Consider the following 12,761-nt stretch of genomic DNA (forward strand, 5'->3'; position numbering starts at 1 on the left):
CCGAAGAGCCTGTACTGTGCTGTACTATTCTATATTCTATGTTCTATAATGAATTTCTGTTAAATAACTGGCTTAAGCCAAAATGGGATTTAATGTTTTAAAGGTAGGGTCAGTAGACTTAATTTAAATAACGGTTATAAACTGATTGTAATTAATGCTATTTACAACATGAAAAATTAATAACAATGTTGAATAGTAAAGTTACTAAAAACCATAAGCCAAAGCAATCAGAATAAAAATATAGCCCAAGACACAACTTTATACAAGACTTTGAAATAATATTTTCTTACTAAGTGATATGATCAGGCTCCGATATAGGCCTAGCATGTGAAACATGTGCTTGTTTTTTTTGCTGCACAAATACTCAGTTCTGGGTTGAACTTGAGATAAGCACACATGGATTTCACCTTCAACTGAAATGAGCCGATTTCTGTCCTTGCTCTTGATGCATGTTAAATAAGAAAAAAACTTGTTCACACATATAAAAAGTTGAAAACTGCAGCAAAATGTTCATTACTTTCCAATGAATGGCAGGATATTCTTCTTTCACAGAAATTCAGAACTTGTCCAGGGGCAGGTAAGTAAATGTCATCTTGAGTGCACGATCAGTCTACAGCTCACAGAGTTCTTCCTCTTCTCTCAAAGTCAAGTTCTCAGGCTGAGCAGAAAATTCAGAGAAAGGGTCCTGTAGTAACTTCTACTTTGAAAGAGGCACACTCAACAACTTCATGCCCAAGAAACAACTTTACCTCGAACTTCAAAACCATTATGTATATACAGAGGCTTTCACAACCCATACGGCATGTCAGGAACACGATATACAGAGCCCACCAGAAGTAAAAGAAACAAAAGTAAACCCCTCCCCCATTATCCTAATTAGTATTAACTTACTTTTAATAATGCTCACATTACAACACATCTCCCCCTTTAAAATCCAACATCCCCAAATGTAAAAAAACTAGGAAATAAAAACAGTGGTGTTATTAACTTGCATACCCCTGAAAACTTATACTAGTATCTCAGCAACAGTTTATCAATACAAAACATCTGGAAAATGTGATGGATTCAACATTCAATCTAATAACAACAAAAAAGAACTGTCCCGTCAAAGATTCCGTCTGTCAGGAGGTTTACGAGTGCGCTGTGATTACTACCTCTGGTGACCCTACAGGCACCACTGGTGAGGGTGTTTTGGGTGGATCTGGTGTTGGGGGCATGAGAGGGGTCTGTGTGTCTGCGTGAGAATGTCCATCCTCCTCAGGGGACCCCGACCCCTCTACCAGCATCTCGCCCTCTGGCAAAGTCACTGGTGGACATGCTTCCACCGTAGTCTGTCTCATAAATGGAAACTCCATGGAACTGTCTGCCTCTGAGCCGGTATCATGACACAGGTGCACATGGTCCTGATGTTTGCGGAAAACACGCCCATCAGTCAGCTTAATAACATAGGAGATGGGACCACTCTGCTTAAGAATAACCCCAGGCAGTCATTGCTGATTGTTTCTCACAAACATTGTCATCTGGTTTTAACTGTTTCTCTCGCGCATGTTGATCATGTCCCTCCTTCTGCTTTTCCTGCTTTCTCTTCACTTTTGCCTTCAAAACTGGAACAATGAGAGCCACCCACCTTGAAAACTGGACGGGCTCAATAATGCCCAGCTTCTGTAGGTGTCCCAGCTCCTCCTCCACTTTGATTTTCGTGGCATAGGGCACTGACCTGGGCTTCAAAAAACGTGGTGTAGCCTCAGGGCCGACATGGACTTTCACTGTCACGTCCTTCAGTGTTCGTAGCTCGTCCCTGAAAACGTCACTGTACACTGCAGAATGTCCTCCGTCGTGTGCGCATACTTAATTTCATGCCAGTTTAGCCGGAATTTGCAAAGCCAATTGCGACCCAAAAGACTGGGTCCCCTGCCCTTAGCTATCACTAGCCTGGCTTCAGCCTTCTGATCCCTGGCTGAAATGTCCACAAATAACACCCCTAAATGAGGTATGGGCTGCCCCGTATAAAGTTTGAGCTTTGACGGTCTGATTGGAGGCAGGTTGGACCCCCATGTCCTCCTGTAGGTCTCCTCACTAATGACCGATGCAGTAGCCCCTGAATCAATCTCAGATTTAATGTCCTTTCCCCTGACAGTGACTGTGGCATAATATGGTTCAGGTGGTTCCTCATCTGTTTCCACTGCAAACATGTTGTAGGCACACGCTGCCTCTTCATCTGCTTCTTCTAGATGGTGTGTGGCTGCCTGATCCTGTTGAGCTTTCTCCTGCCCAGGCTTAATCTTACCCTTCGAACTTCTGCACTTTTTAGCTAAATGTCCCTTTTTGCTACAAGCACGGCAGACTGTGTCTTTGAATTTGCAATCATTTGCATAGTGTGTCCCTCCACACCAGAAACATTCCACCCGCTTTGCCTGTTTACCAGTCTCCCTCCTGACTTGGTGCACTGTCACCGACTGCGACCCCCCCCCCCCCCATGTCCTTTCTGGATATCCTTGACATTATTAGCAGCCATCTCCATGCCTTGGGCAATCTCTAAGGCTTTCTTGAAAGTCAGTGGTGGGGTTTCCCCTAACAGGCGGCGTTGTATGCTGTCATTATTAATGTCGCATACCAATCGATCAGGGAGCACGTCTTCCAATACCGCTCCGAAATCACAATGCTCCGACAGTTGCCGAAGCTCGGCCATGAAACTGGCCACAGACTGACCTGGCTTCCTGAAACGGCTGCAAAGCTTACACCGTTGGACTATCACAGAAGGTTTCGGATTGTACTGGTTCCCCACGAGCTTGACCAGTTCATCATATGGAATGTCCCCCGGTTTCTGCAGTGTGACTGAACCATATTATGCCACAGTCACTGTCAGGGGAAAGGACATTAAGTTTGAGATTGATTCAGGGGCTACTGCATTGGTCATTATTAGCTTGTAAGTCTTTGCCCCACACACACTCAGGAGAATAGAGCGCTTCTTAGCCTCCTCCGTAATTCCATTAGCACAGAAAAAGTGTCCCAACTTTTCCTCATATTCCGGTCAGTCCTCGTTCCCTTCCAGAAATTCATCGATAGTTCCAAACGTAGCCATCTGAAACGCGAAGCTCCCATTCGAAAAACGTGCCGATATATTCACAAAACCAGTTCATCTCGTCGCCAAAAATATGTAGTAACTTCTACTTTGAAAAAGGCACACTCAACAACTTCATGCTCAAGAAACAACTTTCTCTCGAACTTCAAAACCATTAGGTATATACAGAGAATTTCACAACCCGTACGACATGGCAGGCACACAATATACAGAGCCCACTGTAAGTAAAAGAAACGGAAGTAAAAACCCCCATAATCCTAATTAGTATTAACTTACTTTTAATAATGCTCACATTACAACAGGTCCCTCACCCAGTCCTACACTTGTATTGAACAGGAGGAAAAGTACTGTTCAATTTTGTTCTGCAGTTCTTCCAGGCGCTTTTCAATAAGACTCAAGACTTTCTGATATCCTTCCTTACTCTCAAGCCCAAGCAGCACAGGAAGCATTTCAAGATTTCCTTTAGCAACATGATTTTTTCGAAGACTCAGTTTCCTTTTAAATCCAAGAATCTTGTCACTTGAAGTCAAAACATTTTCTCTAGGGCCTTGCAAAAACGTGTTCAACTGGTTCATATGATGAAAAATGTCTGCTCAGTAGGTGAGTTTCTGCAGCCATCCTTCATCTTCAAAGCACTCAGCAAAATCTAGCCTATCTTCTTGAAAGTACTCCTGCAGTTCACCTTTCAGCTCAAACACCCTGTCAAGAACTCTTCATCTGCTAAGCCACCAGAATTCTGTATGCGGCAGGAGATTGGTGTGCTCTTAGTCCAGGTTTTCACATAGCTTTTTAAACATTTTTAAGTGAACTGGTCTTTGTATAATAAAGTTAACCATTTTTGTAGTGTCATCCAGAACCTTTCTCATTTCATCTCCAACAGTTTTTGACATCAACATCTCTCTGTGAAGAAAGTGTGTTATGATAACATCAGAATTTTCTTTTTTTTTAAACAAGAGAAATGAAACCTCTCATGGGATCAACCATTGATGGGGCACTATCAGTACAGATGCCAACCCAGTTCCTCCAAAACAGATGCTTTTGTGTGTCATATGGTTATGATTTGTAGTTAAGTGGCTTTTCGATTTTGCTGGAGCCATTGCTGCATTTGTAAGTTGTTTGCCACAGACTAGGCACAATGGAATAGGACAACTTGGATCACCAGTCCATGTAAAACCCATTGATAAGTAGCTATCATTGTAAAGATGGACTTTTTTGTGTCCATTATTGCAATGGTGCAGTGAAATGACTCAGAAGATTGCAATTCTGTACCATTATTCTTATCAGAATTGTCCATAGACCTATAGCTAGAATCTTCCTCTTCCATCTCACACCTCCTCTTCATAAATCTCCACATTGGACCATCAGACCTGCAAAACACAACTGTTAATAACAGGGGAAGTTGGGAGGTGCATAAGGGGATATTGGGAGGTGCACAGGGTGATGTTGGGCGGGAGAAGGGGGAAGAGGTTATTCGGGAGGGAGAGGCTGATGTCACAGCCCAAGTTGGGCAAGTCCATTCAGTGCTTGGAAAACACTTCACACTTCTCATCAACACACTTCCCCTCCGTGCAATACAGCGTTCACCAATTGTCAACGGCCTCCCCTATCTCACATCAAAAACTGACAATGGACTCAACCAAATAAACACAGTCCTGCTGCACACTGTCATACTGGGCTGAGAGACCTCTATAGAGATTGCTAACAGAGCTGCTCAGTCACTGCTCACCACTGCGAGCACTAGCATCACACAAAGTTCAAAAAAGGTTGTTTATTTTTTAAAATCACAGTCTCCCGTGGAACCCGCTAGCAACCTCTCGCGGAAACACAGTTGAGAAACCCTGTTACAGACAATAGATTACAATACTATACAAGTACATTAAAGAAGTAGATTCCCTAAAATAACAATAAATCAGAAATTGGAGGAACGCAGGAAAAATACAATCACCAAGGAATTTTTAAAGTTGCAGTTTATATCTCCTCCGCCCTGAGCTCCTAAGCTCTTACATGAAGTAGACAGATGACACGACTGTTTTATTTTTCTAAAATGCTCGGGTTTCAGAGAACTTCTAGCAGATGGAGAAATAATAAACCCTTTATTCAAACGAGAAGGTAAGCAATTAGTAGATAAAACAGGTCGTTACCTTTCTTTGTAAAAGTATTAGAAACTACCAATAAAAGTTTTGTAACAGGGAACGTGGAAACAGGCAGTTAAAATAGGTTGACTAATTTATGTGAGTTCTCTGAAGAAATAATGGGTGTTATGGATAAAGAAAAACCATTTCCACAAGGCGTTTGATGACAATATTCAAAGATAGCAAATTGGCATGGATAGAAGATTGGAGGCCTAAACAGAAACAGACAGCACTGAAATACGTGCATTTTTTAGTTGGCTAAATGTAATGAGTGGTGTGTCATAGGAGTCAGGATCAGGCAGCTGAAAAAATGAGATGAAAAATGACAGATAGAATACAATGCATACAAGTATGAGGTATTCCACTTTGGGAGGAGAGACCTACACAATGGAAGGTAGGAACTGAGCTGTACGGTAGAGCCAAGGGATCTACGAATACAGATCCACAAATCCCTGAAAGTGGTGTCATAGGTAGAGAGTTGTAGGGAGAGCTTTTGGCATATTGGCCTTCATAAAACAAACTACCGAGTACAGCTGTTGGGATGCTATGTTGAATTTGCATAAGACATTGGTGAGGGCGAATTTGGAGTATCATGTGCAATTCTGATCACCTAAGGAAAGATATCAATAAGATTGAAAGAGTACAGAGAAAATTTACAAGGATGTTGCTGGTACTTGAGGACCCGAGTTATAGGAAAAGGTTATGTAGGCTGAGACTTTATTCCCTGAACTGGTGGAGAATGAAGAAGATTTGAAGTAGGAGAGAAGAGACACATACAAAATTATGAGGGGTATAGATAGAGTAAATGCAAATAGGCTTTTTCCACAGAGGTCAGGTGAGCCTAGAACTAGAGGCCATGAGTTAAGATAGAAAGGTGAAATGTTTGAGGGGAGCATGAGGGGGACAGGCTGCCAGTGGAAGTGATGGATGCAGGTTTGATTTCAACATTTTAGAGAAGTTTGGTAAAGTACATGGATGGGAAGGGTATGGAAGGCTTGGGTCCAGGTGCAAATCGATGGGACCTGACAGAATAATAGTTTGGTATGTACTAGATGGGCCAAATGGCCTGTTTACGTGCTGTACTGTTCTACAAATTTTGTAGAATAAATCTACTTCCATAATGTGACAAGGCTAAAGTTTATAAAGCCAATACTTAGTAAAGATGCACAAGATTTGTACTCGGTATTTCATTCGTCTTTACAAACAAAATTAACAACAATCATTTTGTTGTGGATTTCTATGTAAAAAATCTGAGCATTCAGATCACAGTGGCAACAAAATACTGAACAAGGGCTATACATCTATAAAGCACGTGTTAAGATAATATTTGCATCTGCCACTATCATCCCTGTAACAAAGAACTCTACACCTTCAAAACTAAATGACCACTGCCCAGTGGAACTGACACCAATCACCGCAAAATGCTTTAAATGCTGATAATGACATATATCAAAAACTCCATTCCTGCCACATCGGACACTCGCCAATATGCTTACTGACAGAAACTACTCTGTGCCACAGCATCTGTCATTCACCTGACCCTGAAACCTAGAAAACAAGTACACTTAAGTCAGAACGCTGTTTCTGGATTTCATTTTGGCATTCAGCTCTATTGTTCCACAGACACTGGTGAACAAACTCCTAATCCTCAGTCTACATACACTACGGTGCACCCAGGTGTTCAACTTCCTAACAAACAGACCTCAGATAGTTGGGATGCACGACCAGTCATCCCCTTCCACCATGGGTGTCCCCTAGGGATGTGTGCTCAGCCCATTGCTGTATGCTCTGCTCACACATGACTGCATGGCCAATCACGTTGTCAAGTTCACCAAGTACACAACAGTGATGGGGCTCATTGGCAACAATAATGAGACAGCATAAAAAGAGGAGATGCAAAAGCTCAAAGCTTGGCGTCATGCAAATAACTTCTTCCTTAACGTTAAGAAGATAAAGGACATGGTTTTCGACTTCAGGAGAACTCACAACACTCACACTTTCCTTTACATCAGCAGCACAGCAGTGAAAACACAGCAGTTTTAAAATCCTAGGAATGCACATCACACACAACCCATCATGGTCCCAGAACACATCCTACACAGTCAAGAAAGCTCACCAATACCTCTACTTTCTAAGGAGACTGAAGGGAGCTGGTCACTGCACGTTCATATTCATGTCATTCTACAGATGCACAGTAGAGAGCATCCTAACAAGATGCATCACTGCTTGGCAGAGAAACTGCACTGTGGTGGATAAGGCGGCTCTACAACAGGTAGTCTAAACTGCCCAAAGCATCACTAGCACCAGCCTACCCACCCTCATGGACATATATACAGGAAGGTGCTGGAGAAGTGCCAGAACGATCGTGAAGGATTCCACACACCCTGCTCATGAACTGCTTGTCCCACTCTAATCAGGGAGCAGGCTATGTAGCATCCAGGTCAGGACCACCAGACTCAAAAGCAGTTACTTTCCCCAACTGATCAACACTTCCGCCCACTAACTCCACAACTACGTAACTATTTCCCATCAGACACCTTATGTACAGCCTAGCTTCACTTTAAGGACATACAATCAATATATGTGAAGTATACAAGTCATCTTATGCGCTTATATTTATTCTGTATTTATAGTATTATTATTGCTTTCTTAATTGTTTCCATTGTTTTTATTCTCCTTAGTTATGTACAGGAAATGACGTTTAAAGTTCAAAGTAAATTTATTATCAAGGTATATATATGTCACCATATACAGCCCTGAGATTCATTTCCTTGCAGGTATACTCAATAAATCTATAATTAGAATGATAACAATAATAGAATCAATGAAAAATTGCATTGATGGACATACAACTAGTATGCCAAAGATAACACACTGCAAATATGAAAAAAAAAGAAATAATAATAATAAATAAGAGATAAGTATTGAGAACATGAGATGAACAGTCCTTGAAAGTGAGTCCATAGGTTGTGAGAACATCTCATGATGGGACAAGTGAAATGGAGTGAAGTTATCTGCTTTGGTTCAAGACACTTAATGGTTGAGAGGTATTAACTGTTCCAGAATCTGGTGGTGTGAGTCCTAAAGCTCCTGTACCTTCTTCCTAATGGCATCATTGAGAAGAGAACATGACCTAGATGATGGGGGTCACTGATGATGGATGCAGCTTTCCTATGTCAACACTCTGTGTAGATGTGCTCAGTGGAGGAGAGGGCTTTACCTGTGATGACTGTAGCGCATCCACTACTTTTTGTAGGGTTTTCCATTCAAGAGCATGGTGTTTCCATACCAGGCTGTGATGTAACTAGTCAATATACTCTCCACCACACATTTATAGACGTTTGCCAAAATAATAGATGTCATGTCCAATCTTCATAATCTCCTAAGGTAGTGAAGGCATTGCCATGCTTTCTTCATAATTACACTTATGTGCTAGATCCAGGATTGATAACTCTGAGGAATTTAAAGTTGCTGACCCTCTCCATCTCTGATTCTCTGAGAAGGACTGGCTCATGAACCTCTGGTTTCCTCCTCCTGAAGTCAATAATTAGCTTCTTGGTCTTGATGATATTGAGTAAGAGTTTATTGTTATGACATCAATCAGATTTTCAATTTGCCTCCTATATGCTGATTCATCATCACCTTTCATTTGGCCCATTAAGTATGGCAATAGAGCTGTGCTTATCAACACAGTTCTGAGTATAAAATGAGTTCAGCAGGGGTTGAAGCACATAGCATTGTGGTGCTGATGGAGATTGTGCAGGAGATGCTATTGCCAATCTGAACTAACTGGGGTCTACAAGTGAGGAAATCGAGGGTACTGAGGCTTATTGATTTGTTTTGAGGCATGACAGCATTGATAGTATTGACAGAACTGACTTTATCCACCTCAGTGACTTCTTGCTGTGGACTCACTTTTGGGGACTATACTGCTTTATATTTAATGTTTTGTGTGTTAATTTGTTCATTTGCTGCTGTTTGCATGATTTGTTCTTTCTCTGCACACCTGATGGTCTTGTTGTGCAGGGACATTTCTTTAAATGGGTTCTGTGGTGTTTCTTTGTTTTGTGGCTGTCTGTAAGAAGACAACTCTCAAGGCTGTCATACTGTATACATACTTTGGCAATAAATGTATTTTGAAAGCTGAGTTGTAGTTGACAAAGAGCATCCTGATATATGCATTTTTGCTGTCCAGTTGTTCCAAGGTTGAGAGAAGAGCCAATGAGATGGCATCGACTGTGGATGTTGAGACAGTAGGCAAATTGGAGTGGATCCAGGTCGCATCTCAGGCAGGAGTTGATATGTTTCATTATCTCCAACCTCTCAAAACACATCATCACTGTTGATGTAAGTGCTACTGGATGATAGCCATTGTGGCAGGTTACCATATTCTTCTTAGGCACCGGTATAACTGAAGCCTTAAACAATCTTGAATCATCAGAATGACAGCTTTACAGGCATATTATGCATTACTTAGCGACCACTACATGGATTCTGTAAGCTTGTGTAAACACTAGTAAACAGATGCATTCTGTTGCACAGAATTCATCAATAATTTACAGAAACATGAAGTGAGATAGCCAGCACTCCAGAAATTTGATAGGCTACAGATAGTAACACTAACTAATATTTTGAAACTGGCTTTGAGAGCAAATCCTTCCCAAGTAATTACTAAATGAGTAAATGAACATATACAGTGTCAACATTAAAGCAACGTTTTGAATTCACAAACTATGTTTTACACACAGTACATGCTATTGTGCCTTATGACTGATAATCTTTAGTGTGTAACTGGTGTCACATTTATCCAGATGATGATACCTTATGATCATTTTGGTGACATGATGAGGCCATATTTCAAAGTATTTTAAGCTTAATAGGTAGTATCCATTTCATTCTATTTGTTTACTTCTTTCCCTCGTTCTACAGCTAAATAACTAGTGTTTTACTATCCAGTTTATGCATAAATGCCCAGGCATTAAGATCACAGCTTAACTCAATGTCATGTTGCTACATGATAAGAGGAGGCATCGTAGATCACCAATTAGTTATATTGCTGCACATTTATGAGAAGTAATAAGGAGCAAAAAGATTGATACGCATCTTTTCCATGCCTGAACTACATGTTTTTTTTTTCTATTTTCTTCCGCCCCACCACCAAACGTCTTTTTCTGAAGATTATGATTAATGCTCTGCACAATGCTGTGGATACTGTGACGCATCAACTTGCTTAAATAACTCATTCTTCTTTAGCTAGTCCCTATGGAAAGTTTTATTTGACCATTGAAATCAAAGAGCACAGAAACAGTTCCTTCTGCCCAAATAATTCTACTCACCTGCATTTGGCCCATATCTTACTAGGCATTTTCTATTCATACACCTGTTCAAATGTCTTTTAAACATTGTAATTATTTACCATCCCTATAGTTTCCTCTGGCAGCTTATTCCATACATCATGTACTGTCTGTGTGGAAATGTTGCCCCTCGGGTATATTTTAAATCTTCCCCTCTCTCTTTAAATCTTATGTGCTCAAGATTTACACTCTCCTTTTCTGGGAAAAAGACTGTGACCATACTGTGTCTATACCCTGATTATTTTATAAACCTCAACCTTCTAGCTTCCAGAGGAAACAAAAATGTCCTAGCCTGTCTATCCTCTCCTTATAACTCAAGGTGTTCAGTCCCGGTAACATTCGCATCAACTTTTATTCACTTTTTCCAGTTTAATGACGTCCTTCCTTATTTCCAGGCAAACAAAACTGCACACAATACTCCAAGTGTAATCTCACCAACATCTTGTATGTTATAACATGACATCCTAACTCCTCCACTCATTGCCTTGACTGAGGAAGGCAAACATGCCAAATGTTTTCTTCTCAACCCTATCGATCTGTATCACCATTTGTAAGGAACTGTGTATCTGTGCCCTGAGGTCTCATTGTTCTACAACACATCACAGGGCCCTACCATTTACAGTGCCAGTCCTGCCTGGTTTAACTTCTCAAAGTGCAACAATTCCTATCTGTCCAAGTAAAATTCTATCTGCTATTCTTTAGTCTACTTTCTCAGTTGATCCAGATCCCTTTATAATCTTAGATCACCTTCTTCAGTGTCTTCTACGCTACCAATTTTAATGTCACCTGTAAATTTTCTAACAACAATCCCTGAGACACACAATCAATCACAATCCTCCAATCTGCAAAACAACCCTCCAATCCCATCCTCTGACTCACTCCACTAAGCCAATACTGTATTCAGTTGGTTAGCACATCCTGGACCTCACATAATCTTGACTTCCAGACTGGCCTACCATACAGCAATTTGTTAAAAGCCTTGCTAAGGTCCATGCAAACAATGCCTACCACCCAACATTTGTCAAATGTTGGTCAACTATGTCAAAACTGCGAAACTGTGTCTTTTATCCTCGCAGGCATAAGAGTGTAGATCTAAAGGCACAGGTTAAAGAGGAGAGAAACATGAAGGAGATCAGAGGGGTACATTTTTCACACAGAGGATAATGGCTATATGGAACGTACTGCCAGAGCAGGCAGCTGAAACATAAGCAATTACAATACTTAAAAGGCACATGGACAGGTAATAAACGGGAAAGACATCCAGTTATACAACGCTAATGCATGCAAATAGGATTAGCAAAGATAAACATCACAGTTGGCATAGATGGTGGGCCAAAAGGACCTTTTTTTGTGCTGTAAGATTCTATTTTGCCGAGTTTCCATGCGCAAGAAGAACTTAAATAACAACATAATAATGCATTTTGCTTTTGTGCTACAGCTTTGCTTACTCGTGTTTATCCTAAATTCTGTGATTTTTTTCAGCAATCTATAAAGAATTTACCAATTCAGTATATTCAATAGAAATACTCTTTTTTTATTTCTCAATCAGGATACATAAAATAGGAAGGTAAATGTTGCGTCTTCTTGCTTACCTGTTTGACATGATTGCTGACAGATCAGGGTCGAGTCTGAATTCTTTGTGGAACGGGTCAGGACCTCACCTTTACAGCCTTGTTCGTTTCGCTGCCACCTTCCTCCACCCAATCAATGCCAGACTCTGACTTGCACAAGACCTTGAAACGGGTTTTTAGTTGAAATCCTTGCACAAGGCTCCTTAGATAATTTCTGTGACCACCCTGTAAAACAAGGGTGTATGCACACGTTGTAATGGGAATTCTCTATGCCCTTGGTAACTCAAAGTTTAACTCTACCACTTTATTTCCAACTCCAGGGCAACCAAGATGCCAACGCATGCGCGGTGCTGTTCCTCAGTCGGCGCATGTGTATTTCTCAACGCGAGTGAATGTCGTCTTGGTAACTGCCAGCCGGCCTCGCAGTTTAAACTCATTTTGAAAAAAATTAAGTAAATTTCGGGATGCCTCGGGGTGAGGGGAGTTTTGTTTGCAAAGGAAAAGGCAACGGAGGTTTTATTTATTTTTTAAATCTCCCGTTTGAAGTTTGCTGCCAATCACCCAAATGATACTGGGACTGTGACTGAAAGGCAATTTCAATTCAGATGTTTAACAGGAAACG

At 41.0% G+C, this 12,761-nt stretch overlaps 1 protein-coding gene across 1 annotated transcript in view; it reads right to left on the reverse strand.

Moving 5' to 3' along the window:
• Positions 1-12,426, reverse strand: part of iqca1 (IQ motif containing with AAA domain 1) — a 190,847-nt gene extending 178,421 nt beyond the window's left edge. Inside the window, exon 1 of the mRNA XM_063050029.1 lies at positions 12,161-12,426. Within this exon, the coding sequence (XP_062906099.1) occupies positions 12,161-12,171 (11 nt within the window). The 5' untranslated portion in view covers positions 12,172-12,426. The remainder of the gene's footprint in view (positions 1-12,160) is intronic.
• Between the last annotated feature and the right edge of the window lie 335 nt (positions 12,427-12,761).

This window comes from Mobula hypostoma, chromosome 6 (genome assembly GCF_963921235.1).
Source record: "Mobula hypostoma chromosome 6, sMobHyp1.1, whole genome shotgun sequence".
Lineage (NCBI taxonomy): Eukaryota > Metazoa > Chordata > Chondrichthyes > Myliobatiformes > Myliobatidae > Mobula > Mobula hypostoma.